The 23,827-nt window shown below is 39.4% G+C and overlaps 2 protein-coding genes across 3 annotated transcripts in view; one reads left to right on the top strand and one right to left on the bottom strand.

Moving 5' to 3' along the window:
* The first annotated feature begins 113 nt into the window (after positions 1-113).
* AP3M1 (adaptor related protein complex 3 subunit mu 1) lies at positions 114-20,387 on the top strand. The gene is made up of 9 exons (XM_019745887.3): positions 114-419; positions 6,971-7,246; positions 7,930-8,101; positions 9,804-9,941; positions 10,900-10,985; positions 11,639-11,772; positions 12,704-12,911; positions 17,750-17,894; positions 18,342-20,387. Exons 2-9 carry the CDS (start codon positions 6,974-6,976, stop codon positions 18,440-18,442), a joined length of 1,257 nt encoding a protein of 418 aa, XP_019601446.1. The 5' UTR covers positions 114-419; positions 6,971-6,973; the 3' UTR covers positions 18,443-20,387.
* A 1,233-nt stretch (positions 20,388-21,620) lies between these two features.
* The window catches only part of VCL (vinculin), a 94,829-nt gene continuing 92,622 nt past the window's right edge, over positions 21,621-23,827 (bottom strand). Inside the window, exon 21 of one of the 2 annotated variants that reach the window (XM_019745883.3) lies at positions 21,621-23,695. In XM_019745883.3, the coding sequence (XP_019601442.1) occupies positions 23,549-23,695 (147 nt within the window). In that variant the 3' untranslated portion in view covers positions 21,621-23,548. The remainder of the gene's footprint in view (positions 23,696-23,827) is intronic. The other variant, XM_019745885.3, reaches the window with a different exon arrangement.

Raw genomic sequence — 23,827 nt, 5'->3', positions numbered from 1 at the left:
CTCCCAGTCTATGCTTCTCCCACCCACAGTCATTGGCTCTACCCCTCGGCTCCACCCATTAGCTAATATACAAACCCTTCATGACCCCGCCCACCCGACTATAGGGGGACCCCAGACTGAGTTAGGCTGCGGATGAGCGCCTGAGTCCAGATGGTGTGAGATTGCCCCCCATTCTTCTAGATTCTGGATGATCTAAAAGATTTATATCCTAAAACGCAAGAGACGTGTTTCTTCTCATTCAGTGTCTTCCCGCTTATTTAATATTTCCAAATCGGTAGACCTAGTTGGTTTCTTTGAAGCTGTTAGTCAGGCAATCTACTGGGCACTCCAACTGCGGGGTCCTCACGGTCTTCTCAGCTGCTTCAGCCTCGGTCCGGAGAGGACCCGGCGCCGAATCACTGACAGGCCCAGGTGTCGGGGTGAGTGTGAGGGGCGGGGAGTCTGAGGTCAGGGGACAGTTCGGAACCTGGGGAGTAGGCTGAATAGCTAGGGTTCCGAACTCCAGCTTGGACTGCGGACCGGAGCGTTCCCGGTGCTGTGGGCCGGGACCGCGCCTCGCTCCCGGCCTTCCGGGCTTTCTTGCCAGCAGGGCCGGAAGGGAGCGGTGCACCTGCAGCTCAGTGTTCTCAGGCCCCAAACCGGAGAGATTCAAGCTCATTGGGGTTCTTCGGCGCGAGAAAAAGGTCTTGTCATCCATAGTGAGCTGGAGTGCCGACGACTCGGCCTTCAGCCCCAGGCTTCTGCTTTGGAGAACAAAACCTCTGACCTACCCGAGCGGACCTCTTGTCTGGGGTGGGGAATACAGTGAGGAGGGGACTGCAGTTCTTCAGGAGAGTGAATATGGAAAAGTGATGAGCGATGTGGCTGGGTGGATTTGATAGATTTGGATTGAACCTGAAGCCTATAGTTTAAGAAGGTGGTGCCACTATAGAATTAGGAGCTGTCGGATGAGGAGAAGGAATTTTGTGGAACTTAGGGATATATCGAGGTTGAAACAGTGATTTAGATGGACATGGTAGAAAGATTAAAAGAAAAAAAAGCGTGGGAAGTAATCCGGAAAGAAATTTACAAGGTGAGAACCCAAACAGGTGAAGTTTCATGTAAGAGGATAAGAAGTACTTGTTTTGTTTGGAGGAACGTTATCATGAAATGTACAAGGGTCAAAGGAGTAAGTTGAAGTCTGAGAATAGGTTGTTGGATTTGTTGATTAGGAAGTTAGCCATTTGAGAGAGCGACTTTCATAGAGTCAGTTACTGAGAGGAGAGACTGCAAGTGGACTCATTTGGAGTATGAAGCAAAAGATTATTGAGCATGAGAAGATCCCTAAAAGGTTCGAGGTTTGTTTGTTTTTAAAGAATACAAAATACATTAAGTTTTGGTGCAGAAAGCAAGTAACCCATGTCTAAGATTAAAGATTCAAAAAGAGGAGATAAAGACCTTGGAAAAGACGAAAGGAAATGGGATCAAAATTACAAATGGAAGAATTAGCTCTGGAAACAAAGGACACTTTCGATTGAAAACATAGGAAAAGTGGAGGAATGAGGTAAATGAAGAATTACCTGACATATCTTTAGTAGGAAAGCTCTCTTTGAAATAAGGTTAGCTTTTCTTACTGAACCTTAGGATTTTTACAATGTTTCTAAATATTCAACATAATATATTATTGGAGTTCCCTGCTGACTAGACATTTTTAAGAATATTTAAGAAGCTCAATAATATCTCTATTCATGGGTAGCAAATGGTATTTGTAGTCTCTCTCCCTCTACAAATGACCTCTCTTATTACACACAGAAAATAAAAGCCATCATCTTCCTGCAACCAAATATACAAATCTTGCCGTTTGTTCAAATCCTTTCACCTAGTCTCCCAATACCATTCTCTCCTACTGTCTCCGGGTCTTCTTTTATTCAGTGATTCTCCTACATCATCAGTCTTTCCCCTCTGCTCACACCTTTCATTGAGCATTTAAAAATCATCTTCCTTAACTTTATGAACTACTCCTATTTATTTTCTTGTCTTTTCATCCCCTTCACAGCTAGAGCTCTTGAATGTATCAAGTACTCGCCTTATCTCTTTTCTTCCCAATTCATGCTATTTATTTATCAGCCCACTGTAGCATATCTAGTTTCCAGCTAAACGACCACTGACTACTTTTACAAAGATCACCAGTGTCCTCTGTGTTAAATCATATATCAGTGGGGACAAAAATTGCCTCTTGTGAAACAAATGAAAAAATCATACTCTTTTTATGTATAAAGCACAGATATGTTTACAGTACATAAAGAGATATACAGATATACTGTAGTATTAAAATTTTTATAGGAGGGGTATGATTGAAGGGAAATCTGAAAAAGCAGGAATATTGAAAAGAAAGTTGAGAAACACTATTAAATCAACAGTTATTTTCAGTTCTTATAGCTTGAATTCTTTGTGCCATTTAAAATGTTTAACACTCCATTCTTTTGGAAACACACTAACACACTCTAGTCACTAGAAAACATTATCCTCCCCACCCCCTTTTTTTTAATCCTTTTTCAGCCATATTTTAGTCTTTTTTTTTAAGGCCTACTTGTTTGACTCAGCTGCTACTCAAATGTTGGAGTTCCTTCCACAGTTTCTCTTCTACTATGCACATTCTCTCTTTGTAATTTTATTCTCCTTATAGTTACAATTCCCATTAGCAAAAAATCATGATTACTCACAAATCGATCTCAAATTTGGCTTCTCTCTAAAGCACCAGACCTATATATACAGTAGTCTTTTGAATATATCCATTTGAGTCAAATGTATCCAGATTTGGGTCAGATTATACAGGATTAGGGCTAAATGCCTCATTTTTCCCTCTCATCTCCACCCCGCCCCCTCCCTAATCTTTGCTCAAACCTGAATGTTTCTCTTTTCATTTTTCTCCATCCTTACTGTCAACACTCTAGTTCAGGCCACCACCATAACACATCTCTCAACTGGTCTCAATGATACTCAGTTGCCCCATTATGCAATTTCTGCAGTACAATCTTAAAACTGTAAATTGGATTGCATGAATCTCCTCCATAAAACCATAGAAAATGATTTTACATTGCCCAGAGAATAAAGTGAACTAATCTCTGCTTATCTTCTTCTCCAGTCTCATCTCACAACTTCCCTCCACCTCCTAAAATTGCTGAATTTGTACTGGATTTGTCTTGTGTTTTCCCTCACATCAAAGCCTGTGAATTTCTATAGCACACTGTGTTTCCCTATCATAATAGGAATTACATTTTACTGTATTAAGTTGTTTGCCTTCTTCGTTGAACTCTAAACGTGAGTTCAGGGAGTCTAATTTGTTCACCCTTGTATCTTCATTGCTTAATATATAAAACATATTCAAAACTACTTGTTGAATGAATAAATGGTCAAAATATTGGCTGAGAATCGGGAGCTACAGTATTTTCTGGCCTTATTCTCTGGCCTTGGATATGCCTATCTCACCTTCCATGCCTTTATTCTGTTACATAGAGAAGAAACACATTTTCTTTTTTAGACACTATCTTCCAAGGATATTTTGACTATTGTAATTGCAGTGATTATGAATCATCAGAATGAGTGTGTTCAACATTTGGTAAAGGGAATTTATGACATATTTAAGCTGCAGTCAGAACTCTGGTGGAACAGCCTCTGAGCACAGTTTCTCAAGTGGCTTTAAAATAAATTGGGAGAATTCTGCTTTCTGACTCAAAAGATAGTTGTGGTGGTGGTGAGTGTGTAGCTTTCCCAGGAAGTTTATTAAAATAATAAAAGAACTACATCTGCTAAAAGGTTAAGTAGTTAAACAAATAGGCTGCATGTGATATTTATTTAATTGTTATATGCATTAGGCCCTTGGTCATAATATGGATAGAAGAAATAAGCTCTCTTTTCCTATGATAGAAGGTTAAGATGGGTTTTAAAGCTCAAAACTGTTGAAAGCCACAAGTGTTATACTTTCATCTCAGCACTAAGGATAACAATAATAAATCCAGATGGCCAGTTTAACTTACTGTATTCTTCCAAGACCTGAATTACTGCCAGTGAAAACAACTTTGGTGGAAACTTTTCCTGGAAAGAATTTTTCACCAGCTTAAGAGGATGAGTAGGAATCTGGTTCCTAAAAATAAACAAACAACAAAGTCACTTGCTTTCAGAACAAGCAGGTCTTTTAGGGTATATTGTGGCAATGGGATACCACAGGTCCATGTGAACTATACTTTCTACAGGATGAATGGTTGAGGAAGGTAACCTGTGTCAGCTCTTTTAAATATAATTTATATTGCAAACAATTTATTAGAACACATTTTGGCTCCTAACTAAACAATAAGCATATCCTTCAACTCTTCCTCTTAATTACAAGCTCAAAACAGCACATTTGCTGCCCCGTTCAATGTGGTATAACCACTAGCTGCATGTAGTAATTTAAATTTAAATTAATTAAAAATAAAACTTCAGTACATCGGTAATATTAACCATATTTTAAATGTCCAATAGCCACATGTGGCTACGATACTGGACAGCATAGATATAGGACATGCCCATCATTGCCTGAAATCCTATCAGTGTTGCATTATGTTCCTAATAATCAGTCTCTAAGAGGCAGGTAAAAACAGGAGCTCAGGATTCAACTGGTTCTGGGTTTGAATCCTAGCTCTGATACTTATGCTATGATCTTAGGTCGTAGACTTAGCATTTCTGATACTTTATTGTCATATCTGTAAAATGGAGATAGAGAAGTATAGCATTGACTGCTGAAGATTAAGTGAGATAATGTAGCTAAAGTGCCTAGCATAGTATCTGGTCCACAGTAAGTACTTAATACCTTTTAGATATTATTAATTCATTTATCCTTAATGAATAGAACACTTTGAATGGAACTGAAAATTAATTTTTGTAAAGGATGACATATCAATAGCTGGCTCACCTGAAGTGCTCCAGTCTGGGTCTCACTAAGTTTATTACAGTATTCTGCTTTAAACCACACTATATTTCAGATGAAGATGTTATTTCAAGGAAAAGTGTCATAATACAAATTTAGTTGCAGATCTTATTGCTGGAGATTCTGTTTCATGGAAAAAAAGAAAAGAATCAGCAGAGGTTATAGTCAGTTAAAGTTAATAGGTTCTGTGTAGCAACTCTATATAGTCCATTGGCACTAATAGAAATATAAGGCTAACACAAAGCAAACCTACTGAACAACTCATCTAACTAGATAAAGTAGAAAAATTTATCAGGTTTCAGATATTCTGAAAAAATTCAGTAGGTCCAAAGCCTAAGGAATCAAGGTTTATTGCTGCCAACTCAAGTTGATTGCTTGGCTAAACAGAGATGGCTTTGAACAAAGAAACATTTTATTGTTTCCAATAAATAGAAACCCTAAACTATTAACAGCATGTATAACCTTATTAATACAGTAATTACTAAAACACAGTAATTAGTATTAATTTACTTGAAAACTATTAAACATATGCCAAATGGGAAAGAGAAATCATCACCAGATAGTCTTTAAATGTCAGCTGCTTTCATAAAATAACTAACATTCTCTAAAAAGAACTGGTCAGGTTGATGTCATTGTTTTCTGTGTGAACAGAATTGAATGAATCGATTCTAGAAAGTCTTCCTTTCCTCTTTGAAATTTATCTTTGTGCATAGATACTGTATTCAGATTTTAAATTCTTTCTCCTTAGGCTACATGTATCATACATGTATCAAACATGTAGCCTGTAATTTTGAATGAATGGACCACTGTACTAAACACCAAATACTATCCACATAAAAGAAAAAAACGATTAAGGTAATTAGACATTTTCCCACTGACCCCCATATTGCAAGGACAATGAACTTTTTATTTAAACATAACTAACCCATAGAAAAGTATACAAGTCATAACATAAAGTCCAATGATTTATCACAAAATGAACACAACTTGTAAGCATCATCTAGACCAAGAAATAAAACATTACCAGCACCTTAGAAGACCACCCCTATACCCATCTCAGTTACTGCCTCCACTTTCCTCCATAAAATAAACCATTTGAATTTTCAAACAGTTTTACCTGTTCTAGAACTTCATATAAATAAAATCATACAGTGTGTATCCTTTTGTGTCTGTTTGTTCAGTATTGAGTTTGTAAGATTCATCCATATTTGTCTCATGTAGCAATAGCTTATTCATTTTCATTGCTGTATAATTTTTCATTTAATAATACACTGTTTATTTTTATACATTTTTTTGGTACGTTTCTGTTTGATCCACCTGGGAGTGAATTTGTGTGTATAAGGTATTATGATAATGTGTAGCAATACAGTTGATTTTTCATATTAATCTTGTATTCTGCAACCTTGTTAAACTCATTTATTAGCTCTAAGTGTGTGTGGGGGGGAGGGGTGTTTATTTCTTCCTTTCCTAATTAGAAGCCTTTTCATTTTCTTGCCTAATTGCCCTGGCTAGAGCCTCTAGTTGAATAGAAGTCAGAAGAGTGTACATCATTGTTTGTTCTTGATATTAAGGGGAAAGCTTGTGGTCTTTAATGTTAAACATGATGTTAGCTATGGAATTTTCATAGATGCTTTTTATCAGTTTGAAGAAGTTTCTTTCTATTCCAAGTTTAAGGGTTTTTATCACAAAAGGATGTTGGATTTTGCCAAATGATTTTCTTCTGTACCTTTAGAAATGATTCTGTTTTTTTTGTCTTTTATGAGTATTGTGTATTGTGTTGATTGATTTTCATATGTTGTATCAACCTTGCATTCTTGGAATAAATCCCACTTGGTCAGGGTGTATAATCTTTTTATATGTTGCTGGATTCAGTTGCTAGTATTTTGTTCAGGAGTTTTTGCCTCTATATTCTTAAGTGATAACAGTATGTGGTTTCTTGTATTGCCTTGTCTGGTTTTGGTGTCAGGATAATACAAGGATACTTTCTGATGTATACTAAATTTAAACCTTTTCTCCCCCCGCCAGAAAATGATCCACAGTCTATTTCTCATAAACTGCTCCGGTGACATATTTCTAGAGAAGCACTGGAAGAGTGTTGTGAGCCAATCTGTCTGTGATTATTTCTTTGAAGCTCAAGAGAAAGCTGCTGACGTTGAAAATGTACCACCTGTCATTTCAACACCTCACCACTACCTCATCAGTATCTATCGGGATAAGCTCTTCTTTGTGTCTGTCATACAGACTGAAGTGCCACCTCTCTTTGTAATTGAGTTCCTACATCGAGTTGCTGACACTTTTCAGGTTAGTTATTCATCAAATCTTTTGAACTTAAATTACCTAAGTTAGTTGGAGGTGGGACACGTTATTATATTTGTTAATTACCCAGCTATTGACGTGTTGTCTGTCTGTCTGTCTCTTCTACTAAGCATAAATTCATAAAACCTTTTTTGTAGGGTGTACAGTAGCACACATGGCTGCTGCATTCACTGTTTTAGGAGAACAGAACAATCGCATGGTCACGAAAGCCTTATTTTTTATATGCATTACAAATTATGTCCTCAGGAAGCAACAGTGCCCTCCACATACAATTCTATGAATGGTCCCAAGATTTTATTGGTTATCAAGTCTTCTAATATTTACATTTTTTATTTTATCTTGTTTTGCAGAATATACCAAATAGTTTAAAACTTAGCTGTGTGTTTTGGAGTACCGAATCACAGCAAAGGAAGCTTATAGTTCACATTCTTATTTAATGTTTCAGTGTACTTTCTGGCGTAATATGTAATAGGAATTCAATCTAAAAATATTAAGAAAATATTGAGGAATGGTATATAGAACTATCGAGGGTGTTTTTTCCTCTGTATTTCCTCTGTATTCATCTTAAACAATGAATTATGTTACTATAACTATTTTTCAAAACAAAAAGTATTTAGCAAGCCTTTCTTCATGCCTTCCATTGTGCAATATTATATACATTTTGTCAGGACTACTTTGGTGAGTGTTCGGAGGCTGCAATTAAGGATAATGTGGTCATAGTATATGAGCTCTTGGAAGAAATGTTAGACAATGGATTTCCACTGGCTACTGAATCTAACATTTTGAAAGAACTGATTAAACCACCAACAATTCTACGTTCTGTCGTCAACTCTATTACAGGTAAGGTGAAGACATACTTTATTAGGAGCAATTAAAACTTTATAAACAACTCATTGTTGCTTATGTTCTGACAGATTATTAAGGTAGTCCAGTGTAGCCAGAATTAAAGTTGGTGATAATGTTAAAATAGATAGTATATTTCTTTTCATGGAAAGAGGCTAGATTGTAAATGATAAAGAACTTTTGGTTATTACTTTTTTATTATAGGTTTTTCTACAAGACCACAACTTATTACTATTGTTTAACACTAAAGAGTAAGACTGAATAAATTATCTCATTTAATCCTAAAGAAGCCTATATCATGATGGGTGTTAACTAAACTTATGTGGTAATCATTTTGCAATATATACATAAATCATTATGTTATATATCTTAAATTTAACACAATGTTAAGTGTCAATTGTAACTCAATAAAGTTGGGGGAAAAAATACTGTTATAAAACTGGCAATATGCTGCAAACCCTATAATTACTAGCGTATAGAAAATGTAACTCTATACCAGAGTATGTACTATCTCCTCCAAGTCTTTTTTTATACATGCAAGAGAGGTATTAAAACAAAAGGATGTAGGAAAGTAGTCCATTTGTGAGATCTTATACTTTGTGTGCCTTGTACTTGTGTTATAAGCTTCCAATTTCTAGCTCTACTGAGCTAGTACATCAGATAACAATATTCTTTTGAGAATATTAAAGACTTATAGAGAAAAATTTCTATGAAACGTTATATGCCATTCCAGCTATACTGTCCACGGTTGTAAATGCCTCTCCAAGTGTATTGACCTAAAAAATGGGGTAAGAGAGGCCTGGAAAAAAATGATCGTTCCATAGCTCTTATTCATCCTCTGTACAAGGCTGAGTGACAGGAGAAATTCAAAGAAAGATCATCTCATCTGTGCTCCTAAAACTTACACTCTGGATGGGAGAGACTGGAAAATAAATTAAAATATATAAATAATAGTGTAAAGTTTTTAAAAGCAATTTCATACTTTATAGATGATGTAGTCACACTGGAAAGTGTTGTTGTTAAGAATGTACCACTTTTGAATTGGAAATCTACATTAACCAAAAATGTTGAATATGTCACTCCTCAAGGATATATGTTTGGGACAATCAGATTTATTTTCAGATCTATGTCAGCTTACCAGGAAATTAGCCCGCTGTTGAACATGAGCCATATTGCAGCCAGATGGGTGTGCTGACCTTAAAATGGAAAAAGGCCAAAGTATGTTCTTCATTGCAGTTACTCCACTGAGGCCTGCTTGGCAGCATCTCATGTTGAATCTAAGCTGAATACCAAAGGACCTAGTTATCACTCTGTATTCTCAGTGGAGACATTTTATCAGCAGAAGGGTTTGAAACAACCAGCTTCTTTTTTCATCAGTGGCAGCAGGATGAGATTCTGTTGTTGAGCCACTGGAATTAGGTTAGGTTACTGTTAACACACAGGAAGCAAAAGATAAGTAAATGAATTTAACCTGGATTGGCAGATAGAGGACCACATGGCCTATTTCTGTCTTCTGGAAATTTGATCATGTTGGTATGGATATGTGTCCAACAATTCTGGAAACCTTCTGCAACTTCAGTGAAGAAAAACCCAAATATTAAAGAAGCAACTAAAGCATTCGATTTTTTTTTTTCTGTTAATGCCTTTTCTGATGATTATTTTATGCATTAGCTTCGCTTTCTCCTTTTCTGGTTTTTAGGCAGTAGTAATGTTGGGGACACACTCCCCACTGGGCAGCTGTCCAACATCCCATGGCGCCGGGCAGGGGTAAAGTACACAAATAATGAAGCCTATTTCGATGTCGTTGAAGAAATAGATGCAATTATAGATAAATCAGGTAATTGTGTATATGCAGTCTTATTTGGGAAAAACAGTTCAGCTGACATAAGCTGAATAGACAATTGAAATCCCTTGGCAGTATGGTTTCAGTGGAAAAGCTTTGGTTTTCTAATTGTTTAAAAATCTGTTTATTTTGCCCAGAGATTACATATAATTTTCATAACCACTAGTTGAGATCTGCCAAACCTTTGTAAATCAGATCTTATGCTGTCTTACATTTAGCTAGTTATTACCCTGTACACCTCTCCCTCTTGCCATTCATTCATTCTAACATTTACTATATATCTATTGTATACCATACCTTTGCTGCTACTTTTGTGCAGTACTTCTAGTAAAGACCCCAGACAAAATAACAGTACTCTGTTAGAATCATAAATTTTTTTAAAAAACATCTAGTCCAACCCTCACATTTTACACAGAAGGAAACTGAAGTTCAGAAGGGCTAAGTAATCTGCTCAAGGTAACACAGCTAGTTGGTGTGTGAAAATGAGTTACTGTGAAATAATAACTAATATATTTTCTATAGTGAGTGCCCTTTTCAGTGTAAAATTCCGTTGTACAGAATAATAGCTATATTACAGAATAATGGCTCCTGTTTCTTAAAAGTTAACAGATAGCTTAATCCATTTCATGAGAAACTTGCCTCATTTTTAAATTCTGTTAAAAATATTCTAACTTTATATCCAGCACTAGTACAAGTTTGACTATAAAGATATAGACAGGTTTGATTTTCCTCAGAATTATTATATTCCAACCAGAGTTAGGTACAGGCCATGGCACTTAAAAAGCTGTCTGAAGTGGTGTAATGGATCTCTGTCCACTGACCTGTTAATAGATGTGCAAAGCTTCAGTATGTCTGACACCCAGGAGGTATCTCCATTACTTCAGAGATAGTGATAGCTCTAGTAAAGACGCAGATTCTAGTGATGTTATCACCCTGTTTTTTCTTTCTTCAGGATCTACAGTCTTTGCAGAAATTCAGGGGGTCATTGATGCTTGCATTAAACTATCTGGAATGCCTGACCTTTCCCTTTCTTTCATGGTAGGTTTTGTTCTCCTGTCCTGTAGCTGCTTTCATGCCTAATCCATGTGAAGTACTAAGTGAAATGATAAATACTGAGACATGTTGGTATCTTAGAATGCAGAAGACTATCTCAGAAATATCCTTAGCACAACTTACCAAGAAAATAGCTTATATGATGAGCGTAGCCTTCATGGAAAAGCTGAGGAAAGGTCTTTGCCTGGATGTGCTAGAAGGAGCTTAAATGGCAGGCTGGTTTCTGCAAATCTGCTGTGTTATTTTTACTGAATTGTTATTTGCTTTGCTGATATGAAAGGGCATTGATTTTTTGCATCATTTTAGACTTGGTATGACACAATCAAGAGAACTGAGTTCTGATGCTATCTCTGTCACTAGCTTGTTCTGACCTTGAGTTCTTTGAACCTATGTTTTTTTTTCATCTATGAAATGGGAATGATACTACTTGTATTTTCTACCTCATAGAGTTATTGAAATTCAAATAAAATAAGGCATATAAAATTTTATATTATGAAACCATAAGGTTGTGTTGATGGGGTCACAGTAACAAACTCTTACATGACCTTTAAGGAGCATATTAATTTCTCATAATATCTGAGTAGCATTGCCATATTCATTATACTCTATGAATATGGCTGTGTTCTGTTTCCTGGCAGAACCCAAGGCTTCTAGATGATGTCAGCTTCCACCCCTGCATCCGGTTCAAGCGTTGGGAATCTGAAAGAGTTTTGTCATTTATTCCTCCGGATGGAAATTTTCGACTCATATCATATCGTGTCAGCTCACAAAAGTATGTTGATGCATCAACCAGATACTGCCATCATATACCAATGTGCTGGGTAGAACTGACTTCCCTGTTTCATTCTGACAGTTAGATACTTGAATTCATCATTGTTCTCTTTAGCCATGGTTCACCAGGATAGCCAACGACTGGTGAAAATATGTCTAAAATAATCAGTGTACCTTGACTCTAAGAGTATGGAGTAGTAGTAAATGAGACTAGTCAAATACCTGAAAACAAGCATTTGGGACTTGTACCTGAGAACAAACATTTGGGACTATGTATAACTTGGGCAAAACCGTGATCCGTGCTATAATTTTACTATAGTCTGTAGACTTCATGGCTGACAGAAGGAGACAGACCTACCGATAGTTCCCCAGACATCCCCCAACTGAAGAGTGATTTGAAGAGTGGCTTCAAGTCACTCTTCTCTGCACTGTGGTTTAAATGCATGATTCAGTGTTGTGGTTTATAGCTGGTTTGTCCCTTGAAAATATCAGAAGTTATTTGGGTAACATCAGGACATGACTCAAAAGTAGAGGAATTGTTTCTTGGCTTTTACCACAAAGGAACTGCTTTATTTAGTTTTTATAATTTTAAATTATTTCTATGGGATCTTAATTCATTTCTTTAAACTACTGCTATTTGCCCCAATTGTTGATCCTATCATTGAGCTTCAGATCTCTATCTTTATTTGTATAGTTATTGCTCAGAAATTGTCATTCCTAATGCAGTGGTACCTGAACACTGAGCTATGCTCACCACCTCCCTTCAGCCTGCCCCCGATACAGAATCTGCAGTTCTGAAGGTACTGGGCCCTATAGTGGGATAAGAGGCAGAGTAAGATACTCTGCACTGAGGTTTTTAGGCCGCCTCCTGAGCTGTCTCATAACATTAATTGTGTGTGTCTGTGCTTTTGTGTCTTTCTTTATCTTTTTAGTCTAGTGGCAATACCAGTGTATGTGAAGCATAGCATCAGCTTTAAGGAGAACAGTTCCTGTGGCAGATTTGATATTACAATTGGACCAAAGCAGAATATGGGAAAAACTATTGAAGGAATCACAGTGACAGTTCACATGCCAAAAGTTGTGCTGAATATGAACCTGACACCAACACAAGGCAGCTATACATTTGATCCAGTTACCAAGGTACAGCTACCTCAAATCAAGAGTGAGCGAGTGTTTCTGCAGTCTTTGTTTTGTGATTTGCTTGGGGAGTAGGTAGAGGGAAGGTTTAGTGTCTTGGTTAAAACTAAAGTCCCTGATGAAACCTAGAGAGCATACTGTGCTGTGCTTCTGCCACTGGCTGTGAAGGGAATCCTGTATCTGCTGCCGAGTAGAACAACTGCAAAGAGACTCATCCTGTCCTCCTCCATAAAGTGCCTTTACTCTTCATTGATAATCCAGAGACACACTCATTTTCTAGTGAGGAAGATGTGAAAGCTTTTTAAAAAGAGAAAAGTATTTTGTGGGTATAAAAAGATATTGTTAAATTTTCTATTGAAATTGGTCATTAAGACCTTTCTCTTCCTTTTCAATTTAAAAGCATTGTTTCATACTTTTCCACAGGGGATGTTGGCTGGAAAGCTACTTTCTCACCCTATATAAATGTGCCTCAAGCAGAGGGTTTTCAGAGAAACTCTAAAAATTTATTTTCTTTCAGCTTCCTCCTTGGGTGAAAAATACTCTTTTCAATAGCAGAGTCATTGAGCTGCCTGATAAATGAAAAAATACATTTTAAAATAAAATCATAGAATGTTAAAGATCATCTAATCCAGTCCTGAGTATTCAAAGAACCTCTCCAGAGACCACACAGGGTTGAGAAGTGAAGGGGAGTTCCAGATCCATAGCCCTTCAGTCCAGCTTCAACCATAACAGCTTTGCTTTCTCCTCTTAGTAAGCTTCCACCCTAAAGATTTCCTTTGAACGAAGTGTCCCATAGCTAAAAGTTTAAAAATACCAATTTAAGTCAGTCTTATCATTTTATAGAAAATAAACTGAGGCCCAGACAGAAACAATAAAGTCGGTATAGTGGAAAGAACATTTGAAATCAGATAGCCTTAGGTTCAAAGCCCAACCTTCTCACTAACTGTCTGACCTTAAGCAAATCATTTGACCTCAGCCTTAATTTCCTCATTTGTAAAAAGACAAAATCTAAATCATAGGTTACTATGAAATAATGTACAAATAGTGCTATATCCAAAAGTAGATGTTCAACAAATGTTGGTTCTCTACTTACTCTCCATTCAGTCACAGAACTAATTAGTGGTAAACTCAGTGAAGATCCCAGGTCTCAATGACCCAGTTAGGATGGCAAAGTAGGTAAATGCTATACTTGCCTTCTCTCACGACCACATTAAAATTACAACTAAACTGTAGAACAACAATCAGAGTCACCTGAAGTCTAACTGAGCTGAAGCCCTACAACTACGGACACACAGAAAAAAAACACTTCAGGATTGGCAGAGACATGGAATGGACTGGTCCCACACCTGCCTGTGACCATTAAAAATCAGGAGGGATATCTCAGCTGCAGAGATCCCCCGACTGGAGGGGTGAGGAGTCCCAGCCCCTTACCAGCCCAGGGTTCCAGTGCCGGGGAGAGAAGTCCCCTAATTTCTGGCTGTGAAAAATAGCAGAGATTGTGGCTGAGTGAACTCCAGCCACCCCTCTTAAAGGGACTATGCACGGACTTACCGTTGCAATCACTGCTTCTGAGCTCCGGTGCTGGGGCAGCAGGTGGAGAGGCGACTGGCACATACATGGGAAACTGACTTGTATGACTACAGGACGAGGGCTGGAGGGACAGCTTTCTCCCAGATAGAGGAACTGGCAGAAGCCATTGTTTCTTTGTTGAGCCCTCCCCTTTCCCGGAGTGCAGACGCTGGTGGCTGCCATATCTGAATCTCCATCAAGCTGGCTAACGCTGTTCTTTTGCCACACCCTGGTGATTTGAGACCCCACCCCACTCAACTTTTGGGCACACCCAAACTTGCTTCCAGTAGCTTTTTCATACAAGCCACCTGCTTTAGCTCATACCACAGACTTTCCTAGGGTCTCTGAAAGGTTTGCAGAACACAGACAAGCAGTATCTGGCTTGAGTGTGTCCCATACCTCTGGCTGAGCAGCCCTAAGCCCAGCACTAGTGGCAGCCGACCTTGGTTCATGGCTTGGCCTCTCCAGGCATTTTCAATCAAGGCATGGGCAGCGGCCGTCTGCAGATTGTTTTGTGGCTCCTGCCTGGTGGCCCCAGCTGGGACATGGGCTGCAGCTGAACTTGACCCGTAGCAGGTCCCCTCCCAGGTGGCACACCAGTAGCCAGCTTCAAAACAAGTAGGAACATCACCCAGCCACCTCCAAGGACGACACACCCAGGGAGCAGATTGGCTAAGTACCAGAGCCCTGCTGATGCAGATCCTACACTGCATCAGCAGAGTAGGTCAGCCCCTGCATCACAACTCCTCCACTGTGTCACAGCAAGTCCTCACAACCAGTGAGACCAAGGGTGAATCCTTCCCGTTGATAATGCAAACAGCAACCAAGGCTCAACTACAACAAGAGGGCACACACAACTCACACAAGGGACCACCTGGAGTGTGTGGCTCAGGTGACCAGGAATACTGTGCCACTGAACCCACAGCACATCTACTACATAAGGCCACTCTACTGGGAGACATAGCAGCCCTACCTAATACATAGAAACAAACAGAGGGAGGCAGCCGAAATGGGGAGACAAACATGTCCCAAATAAAATAAAGCTCTAGAAAAAGAACTAAACAAAATGGAGACAAGCAATCTACCAGATGCAGAGTTCAAAACACTGGTTATAAAGATGCTCAGTTGTTTCAGGCAGAACTTCAACAAAGAGATAGGAAGCATAAAAATGGAAATAGAAAACATAAAAAAGAACTAGTCAAAAATAAAGAATACAATAGTGGAAATGAAGAATACATTACAGGGAATCAACAGTAGATTAGATGAAGCAGAAGATCGAATCAGCGATTTAGAAGATAAGGCAGCAGAAAACACCCAATCAGAACAGAACAGCAAAAAGAAAAAAAGAAAAAAGAATAGTTTAAGGGGCCTCTGAGACATCAAGCGTACCAACATTTGCATTATAGGGATACCAGAAGGAGAAGAGAGAAAGCAAGGAATTAAAAACCTATTTAAGGAAATAATGATGGGAAACTTTCCCAACCTGGCAAAGGAAATAGATATACAAGCCTAGGAAATGCAGAGAGTGCAGCAAGAAAAAAGCAGTTACCTACAAGGGAGCCCCCATAAGACTGTCAGCTGATTTCTCAACAGAAACTTTGCAGGAAAGAAGGAATTGGCAGGAAATGTTCAAAGTGATGAAAAGCAAGGACCTACAACCAAGATTACCCAGCAAAGCTGTCGTTTAGAATTGAAGGATAGATGAAGAGCTTCCCAGACAAGAAAAAGCTAAAGAAGTTCCTCACCACCAAACCAGTATTACAAGGAATGTTAGAGGGACTTCCTTAAGACAGAAAAAAATATATGTATATATGAATAATGAAAAGGCAATAACTACATACCTATCAACAATAACTTTCAGTGTAAATGGGTTAAATGCTCCAATCAAAAGATAGGGGGGCTGAATGGATAAGAAAACAAGACCCTTATATATGCTACCTATAAGAGACTCATTTCAGATCAAAAGACACACAGGGATGGAAAAAGATATTTCATGAAATTGGAAACAAAAAAGCTGGGGTAGCAATACTTATACCAGGCAAATTAGACTTTAAAATAAAGGCTATAACAAGACACTTCTGGGTATTTATTTGAAGAAACGCAAAATGGTACTTTGAGGGCACATGCTCATCCATATGTTCATTGCAGCATTATTTACAATAGCCAAGATATGGAGGCAGCCTGGGTGTCCCTGAATGGATGAATGGATAATGAAGAGGTGGTACACATATACAATGGAATAGTACTCAGCCATAAAAGAGAATGAACTTTCCATCTACAACAACATGGATGGACCTAGAGGGTATTGTGCTGAGTGTAGCAAGTCAGAGACAGACAAATGTCATATGATTTCACTTATAAGTGGAATCTAAAGAACAAAATAAATGAAACAGAAACAAACACATAGATACAGAGAACATTTTGATGGTTTCCAAGTGGGAGGGGTTTGGGGTTAAGTGAAAAAGAAAAGGATTAAGAAATACAAACTGGTTGTTACACAGTAGTCATGAGGATGTAATGTATAGCACAACAAATACAGTCAATAATATTGTAATAACAATGGTGTCAGATGGGTACTAGGTTTATTGGGGTGATAGATGGGTGGGGGGTTGGATGCAGGGTGAAAAAGGTGAAGGGAATAAGAAATACACATTGGTAGTTATAGTCATGGGGATGTAAAGCATAAGGAATATAATAAATAATATGGTAACAACTATATATAGTGCCAGGTGGGTACTAGTCAGGGAGATCACTTCTTAAATTATATAAATGTCTGACAACTACGCTGTATACCTGAAATTAATATAAAGTAATATTGAACATCAACCGTAATTAAAAAATTAAAAAGGGGGGAAAGATAAAGGGGAATTAGAGATTCAAACTTCAGGTATAAAACAAGTTAAGTCTTGGGGGTGTATTATACAGCATAGGAAATATAATCAATAATATTGTGATAGCGTGGTACGTTGTCAGATGGTTGCTGGACTTACAGTGATCACTTCTTTAGCATAGGGAATATAATCAGTAATGTAATAACTAAGTATAGTGCCAGGTGAGTACTTTTGAATAACTATTACGAACACCTGAAACTAAAATAATGTTAGCTATATTTAAATAAAAATCTAAAAAAAAAAAAAATGTCTGAGGTCTTTTGCTTCCAAGACACTGTGCTTCATTTTGTACAAAAATTTATGGTGTCTTTGAACAGTGTCTTTGAACATTTATCTTTATTAAATGGTTCAGGTTGTTTTTGTTTTTCATGTCTTTTTAAGGTACTAACATGGGATGTGGGCAAAATTACTCCACAAAAGCTCCCAAGTCTTAAAGGACTGGTAAATTTACAGTCTGGAGCACCCAAGCCAGAAGAGAATCCAAGCCTTAACATACAGTTCAAGATCCAGCAGCTTGCGATTTCAGGTAAGCATAAATTTGACTTGTGTTTCAGAGTAACTGAATTTTGCTGAGGTTGACTACTGGTTGCTTAGGAGAGTGAGTCATATTCCCTCTCCAGAAAGAGCAACAGCTCCATTTGCCTTTCATGCTGTGTATGGGGCCAGACTCTCGGGTGCAGTGATTTTGGAGGGCGCCCTATTTCACACAGCTTCACTTCACCCCCACCCTCATTCAAGCACCAAAGAAGACATCATTCATACTCACAGAGAGTAGAATCATCCTTAAATTCCTTGCCCATGTGGGAATCTGAACTAAATCATAATGTGAATGGTAGAAGGGACATTGCTTCCAAATGGTGGAAGGGACACTGGTTAATGTCAGACTTACTGTGTCATGCTCATTGTTAAACAAATGTTAACAATTTGTGACCAGGAAAATAATTTATTTCCTTACCCATTCTTTTTGACACAGGCTTAAAAGTAAACCGCTTGGACATGTATGGGGAGAAATATAAGCCATTTAAAGGAGTCAAATATGTCACAAAAGCTGGAAAGTTCCAAGTGAGGACATGAGAAGAGGCCAACATTCCTCAAGACCTGTTTGTTTTCCAAGTGTCATTACAGTTTATTACTATTAGGTACCAAGTGGGTGGGAATACATATTCTAGTTAAAGCATATGTTGAGCTGCACACTGCTAACAAAGTTGCTTAGTAATCAGTGTAGGGTTCTTAAGGAGCATTAAGCTCAGGTAACTTTTGAATGACTTAGCTTATTTTGTATCTTTTCACTTAGGAAGATTTGGGAAGTGATTTCCTCCCTAGGAGGATACCAGCTGGGGGCTGCACATGTTAACAGTAAAGGCAGAAGGCCACAGGGATACCCTCTCCGGAAACAAGGCAGCAGGAGCTGTCTTAATCTGTAATGTGATGTGTCAGGTGCAGCCAAATATCCACCTGATCTTAGCCATCCCAAATCCGTGTCTGTCCCAACAGAGGAAATTTTCCCCACCCCGAGAAGTTTACAAAAAACTGCCTCTTCAAGTGTTTGCCTTACTCAGCTTTTCACTTGTGCCATTAAGCAAGCACTGTAGCAAAAGCCACTTCCACATGGCCCTGGCCGGGAGCACTGCTCCGTGCCCCATTCTCACTGTACTTGGTATTGTATTTTTTATAAATAAGATTTTTATGTAAAGCTCCAATTTTGATTTACAGGGACCTTGCTGCAGTAAGTACCATCTCAGTTTTGTGCCATTGGTTCAGCTGTTAGCACAGTAAAAATCATTTGTATCAAAGGGGCAAATGCTTTAAGGTAATAAAAGGGAACACTACTGCTTTTTGGAAGTTACAGCAAGCACAAGCATTTGAGATTTTAAGCAAATTAAACGACTGAGAGAAACTTAAGTGAACCTTTGCCATCTTCATGTTTTCTAAAGCCTATCAAACGTCAGTTAAACTGTAGGCAGCCTGAAGGCCTCATGCCCTAGTTCATGCAGCGACAGGAGGAAAACGCCTCCCTGTCCTCATCTCTGTTCCTGTTTGTAAGGGCTGGAGTTTGCCTGTCCCTTGTCTTTGGGGAAACTCCCTTTCCATTCTGTGCTTCCCACGGCGCTACTCAATAGATTCCTCCCTGAAATGATTGTGGTAATTGTCACTGGAGTACTTACATGTCTGCTGTGCTGACAGTACATGGAGGTACATTATATTGAGGCAGAAACACAGTCCTCAGTAACATTGAGAAACTGTACTGCTCATCGTGGTCAGCAAGTCAGTTTATAGTTGTAACATTTCACTCAACTGTACTGGCGTAGAAGTCCAGTTATTTTGCCTCGTTAGACATGAAGAATGGAGAAAAGCTAAAAGTTAAGATCTAAGTGCTTGTTCTTCATGGTTCCTCTTGTTCTTACTTACGCTATTAAGTTCTTCTGAGTCCATTCTTTTCATTCTTTATCGTGCTAAAGATAGCCTTGACACTCAGCGCCCTCTGCTGTGGGGCTGGTGGGCGGTGCTGGGACCGGAGCCCACCACACGGCAGCATTCTGACCTTCGTCTGCCTGGGGCTCCCAGCCTGCCTTTCATCTAACGGGAAAGGTCACTTACTGAAACTTTGAAATTTCTCGGGTGATCAATATCAGCTTGGCAGCTAAAATCAAGGTGTCACCAAATATTGATTCCCTGTTTCAGGCTGGTTACCCAGTTCAATTGCTTTTCATTTTTAATGTCTTAACTCTTCAAAGTTCATACCTCAAAAGAGCAGTCAGTCGGTACATTTGCTTTTCTGTCTGCAGAATCCTTTCTCAGCCATCACTCCCTGGACTATCCAGTTTTCTTTCTGTGCTGTCCTGTGTACAAGCAGATTGTTTGCCACAAGTCCCTTGCCTCTAGCAAGTTCTGCTAAAACTTCCAAGTAGACAATTTCTTGTTACAATTAAATTATTCTATTTATTAATTTGACTGAACCCAGTAAATCCTTTCTCTAGTTCTGGCTATTACACTGTCAATAAAATGATGAAAGCAACAAGTTGGTTTCTCAGCTTGACTGTCGATTGAACATTCTCAGATGGGCCCTGTCAGACCAGGCAAACATGATCAGACGTTGCTCCGCATTCTCCAAGAGGTGAGGGTTGCTGCAAAGCACCTCCAAGGGCTCCTCTCTCAGCCTCTACATTAAATGTCTGCGTTCTGAGCATCACCGTTCTGTCCAGACTGAGCACAGCTTCCGCTCCCTACCACCACCACCTAATAATAAAGATCCATTAATACTTAGTAGTATTGGGATAGTTTCCAAGCACAGAATTCTAGCTAATCCCAGAAAAGCTCCGTCTTCTAAATTCTTAAAGGAGTATATCTCAAGAGCAAGTGAAGTAGGTGCTCATTTTCTGCCTAAGACAGTCACCATCATTTTGTGCAAAGGGATTTATGTGATGGGTTCCTTCTTTAAGTGTTGCTACAGAAGAATCCTTGAAAGATGCTGGTCCTCTTGTCCTTTGAGTCATCTGATTTGAGAAAACTACTACACTGTAATACAGCAGGAAGGCAGTACCAGTGACATACGGTGAGTTGCCTCAGTGAGACCGTGAATACTGTTTTCAGATGTTACTGAGCTAATGCAGTAGCCTTGGACATTTCCCTTTAACAGGCTGGACACTGCCTCCCGACTCAGCAACTTTTCTGTTAAAGCAACACTATCGCCTTTTCATATTTACTCCTTTCAGACCTAGAAAGTCAGGTAAAAAGTGATGTCCCAGCTCTACTCCACAAACCTACTTTTTTAATCAGCTTCCTCAAGCAAGAGGAATATGTCCCCCAAAGCCAGCTCTGCCTCCTCGCCCTGGTGGATCCCTGAAAAACCCCAGTGTCTTGTATTGGGCTTTGGAAATAGAAACAGCAGACCTGTGGTTTCCTGCACACGTCACAGCTTCAGCTTCTTACGGGATAGTGATGGAGTCCATGAACAGCTAGAATCTTCTAAGGCGATGACAGACCACTTCAGCCAGAGGATGAGCTACACCATCTGGTTGGTTTCCTCCTGCTGTCACATTTGCTCCTTCTAGTATAGAATCCCCAAAGCTGTCCCTTATTACACAGATCTTTGGTAAGTCAATACACTACTGTTGGTTTCTTCTACTTTTCTGGATTAAATAAAAATCTTTAGTTTCCAGATTTTGAGGATTAGTTTCATTGACAATTCAAAACAAAGGAGAAACCTGATCTAAAAGTTCTTACTAAAATAACATGCCCATCATTTAAAGCATTATTTATACAAATGCACTTTATTGTTTTAAACAGAAAAGAAGAGGCAGAAAATATTTGCATATAACAAATCCTAGCTTATAAATGTCGTTTTTAGTGGTGATGTCTCTACTCTTCATTGAGGGATTTTTTTTTTTTTAATTTGCTTCACTGTGTCTTGAGCACTGATATTAGAGAAAAGCACATCGGCATAAAGTGTAACCAGTGTCTCAAAACACTGGCAGAACTTGGAGAGCAAACATGATTTTCCTTATTTCCTCTAAGTATTCTTTAGTAAAACAAAAGGTGATCTTTGGCATAGATTCATACTTTAAAGGCATTAATATTGCATTTATATCAGGTAAGCAACTATACAAATATGCTGAGGGCCTTGAAAATCATCAGTTAAAAAGAAGTAGAGGAAGCCTGAGTGTACAGTACCAACTTAAGACAAGTTTTACACATTCGATGCTGGGAGCTAACACATGTTAGAGGTGGGAAGGAAGGACATTCAGGCAAGGGTTCTTACTCCTTTACTCATCCAGTTCTGGCTTTGGGAAGAAACGCGGTTTTGTGTGCTGGGGAATGCTTAGACAGCAGTGGTAAGAGCAAAAAAGGAAAATCGCTTTTCTCACTTTGCTACCAGGAAACTTATGGTGATAATTAAATATTATACCCAGTACTCTCGAACAATAATAGTACTTGGGAGGGGGTAGAGGATGCAAGGGGCATCGATGCAGTTGGTTGAGGGAGATAGGAATTACTGAGGACTATTTCCCATTGATTTCATCTCCAACGGCGCCAGGATTCCAGTCCACAAGTACCACTCTCCCACAAGTACCAGAGTCCTTCAGATAGGACTGCCTTTCCATTCAACTCTCCTGGGGGTCAAGCACCGATACTTAGGACTGAATTTCAAAAGGATAAAAAGGATCTTTCAAAATCACAGATAAACAAACAGGTATCTTTAAAAATCTTGTTTAGGAAGGGTGTGGGGGAGAATACAAAAGCCAGGATAGGAGACATGATTTGGTTAAAAATTAAATGCAGCATTTCAGCTCAGAAAGAACAGTAAGAGCTAAGAATGAGTTGATAAGGCCTCAGCACAGACCTCTGCAGGCAGCGACAAAGCATGGAGCGCCTGGGAGTGGCCCTGCTGGGGTGATGGACAGAGCCGCCCCCTAGCTACTCCACCCCTCCCGCGGCAGAGAGCACCAGAACACACAGTGTATTGGGGTGGCTACCTGGGTAGGTCGAGGCAGGATATGGGACAGGAAGTTTCCCTGGCATAGGCCTGGCTCGGGCACGGTAAAGACAGAATCCGGTGATTCTGTGATTTCCTCCTGACAGAGTGAAATGTGGTTTTATACTGTGGGAAACTAGGATTAAATTGGGGAGGGGCAGGGAGTGAATCCAGGCCCCCGATACTGGAGCTCCCTCGAAGGCCAGCTTCCCCTACAGCAGCGAAGCTCACTTCTGGGAGGGACCCAGGTAGCACAGCCAGAACGGGCAGACAGGCTCAGCAGCAACACGGAAGGCATGTTTTGGAGGCACAGTGATCTTCACTGACTTGCTTGAGCCCTGGATTGTGGGAGCCTGGTGGAGAGAATGGGGGGCAGGGGAAAGGAAGCAGAGAGGGAGCAAGGGCAGAGCAAAGTGTCTGGCTAGTGTTCACTCGTAGATTCTGAGCTTGTGTGAAGTCCATGGGCTAGAAACCCAGTCTGCCTACTGGGAGAGTGTGCACAAGTATAACTGTTTGAGAATACAGACACATTTCCAAGTGTCCATGACAAGAGTATAAATGTTTTCTAACGTGAAGAGGCCCCATTCCTTTGTTAGGTCAGGCCAGGATGTGGCTTTCAACGCCCCCAGCAATTCTGGGCGGCTCCTGAAACTCATGTTCATTCTGTTCGGTAGGGGTTTCTGTGGCAGCCAGGTTCTGTCAGGTGCCTACTGGTACCAGGGAGTCTTTCTAACCCAGCGCAGTGTAAATCCAGCGTCTGTTCGAATTTTGATTGAAGCTGCTTCTGCTTCTCGAACAGTCTCCTTCACAGACTGCATAAGGTTCTGGGCATTGTGCACCAGCATCTCCGTAGCCTGCAAGGAAAGAGGAGCTCTCCATTACTCACAGTTCCTGACGCAGCAGCCCTGCCTCCAAAACTGGCTGGAGCCAGGGATGGACTGGAGTTTCCCTACCGCCACCTGGCATTCCCCATACTTGTCGCATCA

This window comes from Rhinolophus sinicus, chromosome 15 (assembly GCF_057876585.1).
Source record: "Rhinolophus sinicus isolate RSI-liver-muscle chromosome 15, RSI-T2T, whole genome shotgun sequence".
In the NCBI taxonomy this organism is placed as follows: domain Eukaryota; kingdom Metazoa; phylum Chordata; class Mammalia; order Chiroptera; family Rhinolophidae; genus Rhinolophus; species Rhinolophus sinicus.
The sequence above is the reverse complement of the archived record's forward strand: the minus strand, read 5'-3'. Positions and strand labels throughout refer to the sequence as shown.

Coding starts and splice junctions, on each gene's coding strand:
- AP3M1 (XM_019745887.3), top strand. CDS start 6,974: ATGATCCACAGTCTATTTCTCATAAACTGCTCCGGTGACATATTTCTA. Junction 8,102..9,803: donor TGTCGTCAACTCTATTACAG/GTAAGGTGAAGA, acceptor TCTGGTTTTTAG/GCAGTAGTAATGTTGGGGAC. Junction 11,773..12,703: donor TATCGTGTCAGCTCACAAAA/GTATGTTGATGC, acceptor TTATCTTTTTAG/TCTAGTGGCAATACCAGTGT.